General features: G+C 38.0%; 1 protein-coding gene across 5 annotated transcripts in view; it reads right to left on the reverse strand.

Annotated features, from left to right (window-relative positions):
- RASAL2 (RAS protein activator like 2) overlaps window positions 1–12,448 on the reverse strand; it is a 365,886-nt gene that overhangs the window by 176,949 nt on the left and 176,489 nt on the right. For all 5 annotated transcript variants that reach the window (XM_032317292.1, XM_032317291.1, XM_032317289.1 and 2 more), the window contains exon 3: window positions 2,948–3,074. In XM_032317292.1, coding sequence (XP_032173183.1) covers window positions 2,948–3,074 — 127 coding nt within the window. The remainder of the gene's footprint in view (window positions 1–2,947; window positions 3,075–12,448) is intronic.

The raw sequence follows: 12,448 nt of genomic DNA on the forward strand, positions 1-12,448 counted from the left end.
TGATCTACTACTCTCCCCCTTGTTCATTCCATGCCAGCATCACTGCACATTCTTCTTCTGTTCCTGTAATACCTCAAGCATATTCCTACATTATACTAGCTGTTTCTTTTGGTGGAACACCTCACCTTCAAGTAGCCACATGACTTACTCATTATTTTACCAGATTTTTACTCAAATGTCACTTAACAAGAGGCATTCCTTGGTCACCTTAGCTAAAATTACACTTCCTTCACACTTCTTATCCCCATTCCCTATTTTGTTTATTTCTTTGTACTCATCACCACCTAGCATAGCATAAATTCCACTTACTACCCTTGCTTATTATTGTCTGTTATTCCTCAACAGAATGTAAGCTCCACAAAGGGACAGATCTGTGTCCATTTTTTTCACTGTTATATCTTGAGTGCCTAGAACAGCATCTGGCACATAGTTGTCACCCAATAACTATTTGCTGCATAAATGAAAGGGTTTTTAAAAAACAAAAAATAGGGAGGCCTGGGTGGCTCAGTTGGTTAAGTGGCTGCCTTCGGCTCAGGTCATGATCCCAGTGACCTGGGATGGAGTCCCACATCCGGCTCCTTGCTCGGCAGGGAGCCTGCTTCTCCCTCTGCCTTTGCCTGCCACTCTGTCTGCCTGTGCTCACTCGCTCTCTCTCCCTCTCTCTGACAAATAAATAAATAAAATCTTGAGAAAAAAAAAAAAGCCACACAATATGCCACAATAACAACACATACTCTAATTAGTCATCAATAATCTATCTTCCTAACTACCTAAGAATCTTCCAAAGGCGGAAATTTTATCTTACATCCCTTTTCATTCTTAGGGATTGGGATAGAATGTTATATATAATAGAATGTTACATATACTCAGCTAAATACTTGAAGCAGAAAATTTTGCCTACAGACAAATCCCTAGGAGACAAAGGTAGAACAGAATAATTATCTAATTCAACATTAGACTGGCATGTAAGGAAGGATGGCTCTAAAAGTAGTCTTTTCCCCTCTGATACTTATGAGCCATAGCTTCCTGTGCTAATTTAGGACATCCACTCCGAAAATGATCACGGACATCATGAGTCTGGATGGCTACCGCACTTGTAGTCAAGGACAGAGGTACAAGGTTGGCTCTGCACTAGACAACTTGGCCACTCATCTTAGTTTATCTCTGGGACCAGCATCTGGAATGGTGGAGATTTTTAAAGAATCACTATATAGTTCTCTCTTCTATAAAACTGTTATAAATCTTCAGACTATGATTATACTTCCTCAAAAGTAAGTGACTTTTGTGGGCCAAAGCTCAAACAGTCAAAGGTCCCTGGAGAAGTGGCAAAGAGAGTCATCAACCTAACATTACAAGTAATGACAGCAAAAGAGGTGAAAGAAGGTGACTCTTAGCCAGTACAAGCCACACAGAGCCTATATATGAAATACAAATGGGCTACAAAATGGTTACGCCCAGGCAAGTTTGCAATGTAATTTAGGCTCACACCTAAACTGGTTTGAACACATGTTAAGGAAGTACAGTGGAAATAAGATGAGAGGAAATCTTGATTTTCCCAAGAATGAATCCTTGGAGAAAAGTGTTTGTTCACCTAATTTCTAGAAAAGTACAATTGTTACAGGATAAGAAAATAATAATAAATAATGAATTCAGGTTCTGACCAAGAGTTCTGAGTTCCATTTAGAAAATGAAAAGAAATGAAGAAAAAGGCAAAACAACAACAACAACCCAACAAAACAAACAAAAAATCCCCAAAACAAACAAACAAACAAAAAACCCCAACCCCAAAAACCAAACTCCGATTTTCTTTTTTTTTAAATGGCAGGATTTCCCTTGTTTTTAAAGATTTTATTTATTTATTTATTTGACAGACAGAGATCACAAGTAGGCAGAGAGGCAGGCAGAGAGATTGACTGGGAAGCAGGCTCTCCACCGAGCAGAGAGCCTGATGCAGGGCTCAATCCCAGGACCCTGGGATCATGACCTGAGCCGAAGGCAGAGGCTTTAACCCAGTGAGCCACCCAGGCGCCCCCAAACTCTGATTTTCAAAAATACAACCAAACTCACAGAGTAATCCATATTAAACAACACAGAGACAATAAATGATTCCATATTATCTACCTATCAAATGTCCAAGACTTAATGTCTAGGTTCACCAAGCAAATGAGAATACAACAATGCAAAGCACCAAAGCACTCCCTACTTTTCATATTCTTTTATCATATTTAATCTTAATTATGCTTCTTTAAAATTACCTGACCTAATAATCTAAATATCCACTGGTAAGCACACAAATCATCAAGCAGCACAGAAAAAAATGTTGTTTTGATATTGACGTTAATTCCTTTGGTATATAACAACTGAAGTTTTTTTGTTTTTTTCTACCCCCTCCCCCCATTTCTCCCTTTGGTATATAACAACTGAAGTTTTTTTGGTTTTTTCTCCCCCACCCCATTTCTCCCTTCTGTCACCCACTCCAACCATGAATATAACTTACGTGGGACATGTAAAATTAGCTCACCTAAATTAGCCTGATCCAACATTACATAAAGCAGCATCAGTAGCTGTGTGAACAGGACACAAACTACTTAATACCAAGTTTCAACACAACACTGGCTCCCCAATGACCCTCAGTGCTTCAACAAGATCGCTTAATCTTCTTTCAAAATTTAAAGCCAAGGAAAAACTCAGAAATAACACTTGACCTAGGAAGGGAAAGCAAAGGTACTAGCACCCAGATAAATTTTCTCTCTGTAAAATAACTTTGTCTCCACCTGGTTGTAAAGAACAGAACTTTCTAATGACTACTAACTGCACGTTAACATACTATAGTTCAACATTCTTACTTAAAAGGAAAAACAGGATGTTTTGTGTTATCTTAACCCTTAATAAGAAGACCATAAATTACCAGATAAAAGCTAGGAATTTTTTCCTTTTATTAGCTTACCCAGTTTGGTGGCGCCCTCTGGTGGGTACTCAGGAAACTGGCCCTCGGAAGGGACACTGACGGTTCTCCTCAGGCATCGCCCTTTGGTGGAATCTGTCTGCTGCTCCTGTCCTCCCTCCACAGGTATCTAGAGAACCAAAAGAAAAGGAGATGAAACTTGCCATAACTACCTTCTGACTGAATAATATTTTTAGTTAATAAAAACAGGAGTGTGTAATCATTAGAGCATAGTAGACAAAGCGTAGGACTCAAGTAGTAATAATGGTAAGATATTACCAACCCTTTGTCAGGAAGTATTTCTTTAAAAAGAAACCTGAAAGATCTGGAAAGGTGAGTATGTAAATTAGCTTACCTGAAGTACATACAAGTCATATCCAGGTGTGTACCTGCTTTGGGAGCTCTGAAAACAAAACACCCACACAAATAAAAAGATTCTTTTATATCAGAAACTAGTTTGCAAGCTCCAATTCTGGCCACTGCTCAAGAAGGTAAATGGAAATCAAAGCCAACCAGAGAGACTTAGCTGCAAAACTCAATTTAAGGAAGGTTTTGTTACATAAAAGGAGTAAAATCACCCAAATTCTCTTCAATTTTATAATTAAGCATTTGGAGATAGTGAATAAAACACTAAGTATAGCTACTTAGATAAAAAGGCGTATTTTCTTCTAAAAGTGAGATTAGTTTTTAAAATCCTAAAAAATTTTTTGCTGGCATAATTTCAGGAACATATCAAGTGTTGTTTGTATATATGAGCTAAGAACTATGAATGGAGCAAAAGCTCCCTAATACCAATAACTATCTTAAAACTTACTCCCAGATTATAATTGTAAAGTAATGCAATGACCCTAAGTTCCTTTTGGGGGGGGGGGGGGTAAAAGATTATGCTAAAAGATTAAATCATTTTAGTTTCATGGGAGAGGGCAAAGACTTTTCACAAAGATATTTTACCAGAATTAACAACAGTATTGGTAACATCTTAAATCATTTGGCAAAATGAGTCAATAATTAAATATGGTTCCCAATTTCTTCTGGCTCCAATATTGAAATTTCAACAAATTTCAATAATAATGATTGGCACTGAGTTCTTACTTTGCTCAAGGCTAAGGAATTTATGTGTGTGACATTATGAGCAAGTCGTTTTTATTATCATCCCCTTTTTAAAGGTGAGGAATAATTTATTTCTCCAAATGATTACAGTGGACACATAGAGGATGGACATCAACTAATCCAGAAAAATTGGGATAGATATAGGCTTAACTGTAATATGGCTCCTGCCTTGCCTCAGTAGCCCTACCCCTACAACTGGGGTCATGGGTATGATAGGAAGGGAAACCCTCTGTGTTATGGAGAATCTGAAGGGCAAAGTCCTAATATTTTCATAGAAACCGAAAGTTTGCACACTCTTTATAGGACCAAAAAAAGCGGTAACTATGGCTACCACTTGCACATTTAGAAACCACAAGGCAGAATGAAGAAAGGTAAAATTCTAAAAAAGAAGGGGAGACCAAATAATAGCATCAAAAAGACATGAACTCTTCCAAAAGTACTCCAAAATATAAGACTTTACGAACAGGGATGCTGGCTGGGGTGGCTCAGTTGGTTAAGCTGCTGCCTTTGGCTCAGATCATGAGCCCAGAGTCCTGGGAGTGGGTCCTGCATTGGGCTCCTTGCTCAGCAGGGAGTCTGCTTCTCTCTCTGCCTCTGCCTGCCACTCTGCCTGCTTGTGCGCTCTCTTTCTCTCTCTGACAAATAAATAAATAAAAATTTTTAAAAAAGACTTTATGAACAGTAAGCTAAATCATCCATCCATCTTCAGGAGAGAAATTACACTATCTCTACTTGAGTAATTAAAAGAGTAGTACCAAGAGGTTAGATAACTCCTGCCTAGTTAAGAAAGACAAAAATATATTCTCGACCCACCTTCAAAGTGGGATAGAATGGGAATAAATGTTGGAAAGAAATAGTTTGAATCTTTGAACAAACAGATGAACCTAAATAAACACGGCCATTTTTGCTATAGCTCTATAAATGCCTATTATCTGAACTAAAGAAGGCCTAAGCCACACAGGGGGAAAAAAAAAAAAAAAAAAAAAAACCCCAGTGGTTATTTTTTATATTTTAGGAAGGAATGACCCATAATGATCTTTTCTGTGGAAATGTATAGTAACTGTATCCAGAAAAAAGAAAGAAACAGCTTAAACTATCCCTATGCTTTGTCTCTAACATTATTTAAGGAAGAGAAAAATAAAATATACCAAACTCCGTATTTGGGCCTAAAATTCACTCACACAACTATTTTGTCAATGTTTTAATGTAGATTCTTTGCCTCTCATTCTTGAAACTTAAAATATGATCAGTTTTATTCGAAGTATCACTCTTACAGGTTAGGGCATTTAACCTCTGACTCAGGATATGAGAGAGAACAGTGTTGACTTTTACTTTAAACCTGCATTTCTTAAGAATATTTTACTTTTACAACACTACTGATTGATTCTTACCTAAAATATTTTTTTAAAGCCTACTGATCTACTCTTTGAAAATTAGAGGGATCATATTCCAAGGATCTTCAAATGAACTAAGCTGGAGTTCACAAATCTTAGAACACAGCCAGAAGAATCCATTTTAGAAAGTCAACTTTAAAAAAGCAATTTTGTTCTTTCTGATTGCCCTAATTCAGTTTACTAGTTCACATTTGCTTGTTTATACTGAATAAGTCCTTAAATATTACTACCTTCCTGGTTTTAAAACACAAGAGGAATTTTTCTTTTCTTCTTCTTCTTTTGCTTTTGTTTTTTTAATCTCTTTGCCTTTATACTATACTTCTGAATGCTCTTTTTCCTCAGGGGAGCAGGGAGGTTGGGTCAAGTGCTCTAATTAATTCCATTTTAAAGATTTATTTATTTATTTGAGAAGAGAGAGAGAATGTTGGTGGGTGGGGGGGGGGGTAATCTGAAGCAGACTCAATGCTGAGCCCAACACAGGACTAGATCCCAAGACCACAAGATCATAACCTGAGTCAAAAACCAAGAGTCAGATGCTTAGCTGACTGAGCCCCCCAGGGACCTCTTAATTCATTCCATTTTAGATGAGGAAAGAACGTAGTAGGGAGTAAATGGCTTCTCAGGCTTTTAAGATTTGTTAATAACAAAGTCCAACTGAATCTCTGACTCCTGGTCCTCTTTGTTAGTTCGAAACCATCCATGGCAATGAAGAGCTATACGGCGCAAATAAATCAGGCTACTTAGAAAACATTATATGTATAATATACATCTCTACATTGTCTGCAAAATCCCCCTTCGTTTTGTTTAGAATTATATAGGAATCATTTTTATTTTATTTCAATCTGAGTACATACACATTACACAGATAGTCAAGTACAGGAAACCAAGATCATACTAACAGCAAAAGAAAGCAGTCCTGGGGCGCGTGCCTGGCGCAGTCGGTAGGTAGAACATGAGGCTTGAGATAGTGAGTTCAAGCCCCATGCTGGGTGTGGAGCCTACTTAAAAAAAGTAAAGAAAGCAGTTCCTAAAGAATGCTTTAAAAATGTTGGTGTCAAACAAACAAACAAATAAATAAAATAAATAAAATAAAAATGTTGGTGTCTATCCTTAGACAGGCTTTTTAATTTTAAAAGGGGTGGGGGGCGCCTGGGTGGCTCAGTGGGTTAAGCCTCTGCCTTCAGCTCAGGTCATGATCCCAGGGTCCTGGGATCGAGTCCCACATCAGGCTCTCTGCTCAGCGGGGAGCTTGCTTCCCCCTTTCTCTCTGCTTGCCTCTCTGCCTACTTGTGATCTCTGTCTGTCAAATAAATAAATAAAATCTTTAAAAAAAAAAAACAAAAAAAGTACTTCCTCAGCTTTCTTATCTCCTTAAATAGTGGCTCTCAAAGCAAGTGGCTAATCTAGGCCTCAGCATCAGCATCACCAGGGAAATTGTTAGAAATACACATCCTCAGGGCCGACCCACAACCTATTGAATCAGAAATCCTGCGGGAGGGCGTGGGGAGGGGGGTACAGCCCAGAAACCCATGTTTTAACATGACTGCAATTGATTCATGTGCTTACTAGGGCTGAGAATCACTGCCCTGAGGTGTTCTTTCCTTCCTATCCTGGCTAAGCTTCTCCAAGTATCATCCATGACAGAGGTTCTCAACCTTGGCTGCAAATTATAATCACCTAACGGAGCTGTAAAAACACTGATGCCTAGACCACTCCTAAACATGTTGAGTTCAGGGGCTGGAGTGAAGCCTGCGTACCGAAATTTTTAAAACTTCCCAGGTCACTCTAACGTGCAAGGAAAGCTGGGAACCATGGACCTACTCTCAGTCCCTCTAGCACCAATTATTCATTTATTAATCCTTGACCACCAGTACTAAGTGGTGTGGAGGGATAAATGTGGAGACATAAATAAAATCACTTAGCTTTACTAACTCCCCCAATTTCTACATGTCTGAGGCATGATCTTTCTTGGTCTCTCAAGCTGCATGACTAGGGTGGTAAGGCTTTAAAGAGGTCTCTCACTGGAGTCAGGTCTCTGTCATTATTCAGGACAACCACTCGAATCTCCACTTTCTTCTCAAGACTTCAGTCATTCTCTGAAATACCTAAGTAGTCTTGGCCGGAGCATGTGTAGTCTGGCCCTTGGCCAAAGACTTGCCAGTATCTTTTCCAGCAGATTCTAGCACTTTCACCTATAGAATTCTGCTCTCTGTCTCCTCAGCACTATGCTTGGACTTCAGGCAGGGGAGCACAGTTGGAAAATGGTACATAGCAGTAAGCGAATGCAATGGAGATGACCACTGTCTTTGGCTGTGTATTGTCCAATGCTTGAAAACATATTATATAAATATATATAATCTCTAGTTTTATGGATTTGGTTGTGTTTTTTTGTTATTGTTTGTTTGGTTGTTTTTTTTTTTTTTAACAATGGGAGGGCTATTCTTGTACCAGTTAGTCCATCATGGCTGGTGCCCAAACCTCTTACTATCTCTTACCCAAACTACTAATACCATCTTTTTATTGATGATGTTCTGCCCCTTAAATCTATCCTTTACATTGTCATCAGAGTATTTCCAAAATGCAAATCTGAAAATGCAAATCTGATCATGTCTTTGCTCTCCTTCACCTCCAGCTGTGGTTTTCCAAGGCATGATGGTATGTTTGTATGTATGAAGTATGTGACAGCAGGGAGCTATCTCTCTGCTTCAATCAGAGCAGAATTCTGAGTTTATCTGCTATATAGGGCTTCTGCATAAGCTTTTCCACAAAGAAAACGTTCTTCTGAAAGTGTTTAAAACTATCTTACAGAGTAAGTGCAAACTCCCTAATACAGTATACCAGGTTTTCCACAATCTGGCCACTGTCTGAGTGTCCAGCTTCATTCAGATTTTACATCAAACATTTCCCTAATATATTCCCTATTTTGTAGTTCAGTGCTTTGCTTAGTTGGTTCTCTCAGCCTGAAATATCTTTCCTCACTCTCTTTTGTTATCTATACCTGCCAAGCAAACTTCTATTCATCTTAACGCTTAGGGCATGCATTACCTCTTCCAGAAATCTTCCCTTTCCACTAATTTCCTAAGGGAAGGTTAAGGTACACCTCCTTGAGGTTCCTCCAATAATTGATCTTTATCTGTCACTACATGTATTACACTGAATTATAATTATTCATTTGTATAACTAATCCCATATAAGTCAATAGCTTGTACCTTACCAGTCAATCCCCAAACCTTAAAATAGCTCCAATCCACAAAGGCATGAATGAAAATTTAATAGTTAGAGATGGGGGCCATGTTAGGCAAAGGAAAAAACCCAACAGAAACCAAGAAGTTGTAAACCTACGACTTTTGTTTTCTTTTGGTACAGGAGTAGGCCAATTTAACTAGAGCCTCTGTAAGTGTGGTAGAACATAGAACACCAAAATACATTATGATTGTACTGAGAGGGTTTTAATACCAGGTCATACATAATTCAGGAAGCACTGGGAAACTGTTCCAGTTTTTCGATCAGAGGAATGGTTATCTCTTCATTGGTCTGACTCCTTCCTATCTCTCCCTTTTTCAAGACATTCTACAGATTAATATTCATAACACATAACTTTGATCAAATCTCTTCCTTTCTTAAGCTCCCCTTGGTAATGTCCCATTGCCAATAACATCTTAATGACACAGTCCTTTAGAATAAATGAATTTATTAATAGAATTTTATTCTACTAAGTTTATTTGTTATTTATCAAATTTAAAAATATTTATCTTATTTTCACAACTAAGTTTGCTATAGGGGTAGGAACTGTGTTTTATTCTTTGTAACTCCTAACTATGTATCTCCTGAATAATCTGAAAGTGGATCTGAAGGAAATATGCCATGAGTAATTTACCCCGGGATAAATAATAGTTGATTTCTGGCTGTTTGCACAAAGCCTAAATGCTATTTTCATCAATATATTTCTTTCCAAAAGCAATAAAAATATTCTAAGATATTCTGAAATTGCATTATTACTACCTTGCTTATACACTACCATCCAGCTTTCAAAATTCCAAATACAGAAAGTAGAGTCTGAATGGAGAAAAACGGAGCCATATTAATCCTTCCTAATGGCTTATTATTGCCAAAAGAAAGAAACACAAATTCAGCTTTCTTTTTGTATTTTTATGCTGGCTGTACCCTGAAGGGGTTCATGATTGTCCTCTCTGCCACTTCCCTCCACTCCTTAATCTCTCGTTTACTTGGTTTTATCTCTTGCAAGCAAAATGGAATTCAAATGGCCTCCTACACCCTCTTTGAACTGGGTTGGTGCCAAGCCAGCTGGGGCCTTTGCTGGCATCCGGGCAGGGAAGTATATTTCATAACACATAAGCAATGTCTATTTGGCACAATTTGCATGAAGCAATTTACTGAACCAATGAGTCATTTCTCAAGGTGATACTCCTGGCAGACTTCTCTTTCAGCATTCTGCCCAGACCTACCCTTCTGTTATATTCTCAAATTGGTAAGTGGTGTATTTAACACTCTTCCCATGTATATCCCCCAAGCAGACTTGTTCCCATTTCTGACAGGAAACATGAGGAGTTAAGAGGGAGCACTAAAAGATCCCACACACCGAATACATGAGTGATACTAGACTAATATAATCCTCCCACATTCCAGCAGTGCCTGGCTAAGGCTTCAGTTTAAATCCTTACAGAACCTCTTAATTATCTTTTGAACACAGCAATAAACACCCTGGTGATTAGTTGATTAAGGTTTAAAACAGCATTTTTAGGTGGTTTCAGCAGGAAATTCCTTAAATTCCGTGTTTCAATGAACTCTATATTTTCAATGCAAAATTCCAAAGGTAAGTGTCACACTCTTCATGATAATGTGGGTGAAAGGTAGAAAAGTGACAGTGTACTCTGATCCTTCCACAAAAAAAAGTAGGTTTCTAATCTTTTCCTGTAATGAAATTAACACTATATTAAGTTTATCATTCAAAGAGCAGGTATTGCAATGGCTTTACATTTTCTTATTGGAGAGACATAATCCAGTTTTTCCAACTTAATGGCAGAACATACGTGTCTCAGGGTATTAAACTGTCTCTTTATCTGCTTTGTACCCTCATCATCCCTTCATCATCCCTTACCAGGTCTGCTGCAAAAGTCTTAACTCATGTACTTCCTTCTAATCCCTTTCACTCAATTTTCCACATGATCAACAGAGTTACGTTCCTAAGAAGCAAATCTGATGATATTATTGCCCTGGTCTAAATCATTTCCAGAATAACATTCAAATTCTTTAGCATGGGCTTCAAGGTACTTTATTATTTGGTTCTTGCCAGCTATTGGCTATTTTCTTTCCTCTTGCAAACTTTATTCCAAAAATTCTGAATCTTTTGCAGTTTGCCAAAGAGATATGTTTCTTGACTTTGTATCCTTATACATACTTGGAATATCCTTCCCTACTTTTCTCCAGCTGAGCTTCTATTTGTCCCTGAAGACATGGCTCAATCATAAATTTCTCTGTAAGATCTTTCTTGGCATTCTTCATTTCACATCACAACCCACCCAGGCAATATGTCAGTTAATCTTTCCCTTATGCTTATAATTTTGGAAAAAAAAAAAGTATTGAAGTGAAATAAATTCACTTAACCTAAAATTAACCATTTTAAAATGAATAATTCAGAAACATTTAGTACATTGACAATGTTGTACAGCTATCACCTTTGTCGAGTTCCAAATGATTATAGCTTTGAATTTACCTCAATGTGTCCCCAAATAGACTACATCTCTGTAACCATAATACTGCACACAAAATAGGTGCTCAATAAATAAAAATGAATCAAATATTCAACAATGGAAAAGCACCTTATAGATTATTTTTCTCCTTTTTCATTATCTAGTTTTAGAAAAAATATGGAATTAAGCCTCATGTTCTGGGAAGATTTATAACATAAAAGGGAAAGAGAGAAAAAGGTTCATCTCTAAAATTTATTAAGGATATGGATATTTAGAATCAACACTTATAATTTGCCTTTTAAAAACTCTATTGGACAAATATTTATTGAGAATTTACTTAGGTGTCAGGAACTGTTCTAAGCACTGAGGAATACAACAATGAACAAAACAGACAAAATTCCTGCCCTAAAGCTTACGTTCTCGTAGGGACAGGACAATAGGACAATAGGACAATAAACCTAATAAGTTAATTATAAGGCATTTCAGAAAGTGGTAAATGCTATAGGGGCAAAAAATCAGAGGCAAGTAATTAAACCAAAGTTTTAGGTGGAGATATGATGAGGGGTTGCAACTTTAAACAGGTTGGTCAGGGTGGGCCTTATTGAACAGGTGAGCAGGTGTAAGCAGAGTTGAAGGAGGTGAGAAAGTGATTCATACAAATATTTGAGGGAAAAGGCAAGGTGAAGGCCTTGAGGCAGGAACATGCTGATGAGCAGAGAGAGCCAATTATCGTATGATTTCACTTACTTGTGAAGCATATGGAATAACATGGAGTACACTGGGAAAAGGAGAGGAGAAGGGAATTGGGGGAAATCAGAAGGGGAGATGATCCATGAGATACTGTGGACTCTGAGAAACAAACTGAGGGTTTTAGAGGGGATGGGGGTGGGGGGTGGGGGGGAGAGCTTGGTGGTGGGTATTAAGGAGGGCACGTATTGCATGGAACACTTGGGTGTGGTACATAAACAGTGAATCTTGGAACACTGAAAAAATAAAATAAGGTTAAAAAAAAAAAGAATCCTAACAATGCCAGAATGGTTCAGATAGTGAGTTGGGGAAGTTTCTAGCCTTCAAAACTTGCAAGAATGGAGTTATCATGAAAAGAGATGGGAATGGCCTCTGGCAGGTTTGGGAGGGGAAATTAGGGGTCCAGTGTGAGACATGTTGGAGATGACTACTATTTCTCCAAGTAAGGGTGTGATGGGAGAGGGATATATAGGTCTAGGGAAGAGAGAGGCATAGGCCTGAGATGTAAAACTAGGAATCACAGCACTAGAGGGTATTAAAAG

The sequence above is a fragment of the Mustela erminea genome, chromosome 17 (genome assembly GCF_009829155.1).
Source record: "Mustela erminea isolate mMusErm1 chromosome 17, mMusErm1.Pri, whole genome shotgun sequence".
Classification (NCBI taxonomy): domain Eukaryota; kingdom Metazoa; phylum Chordata; class Mammalia; order Carnivora; family Mustelidae; genus Mustela; species Mustela erminea.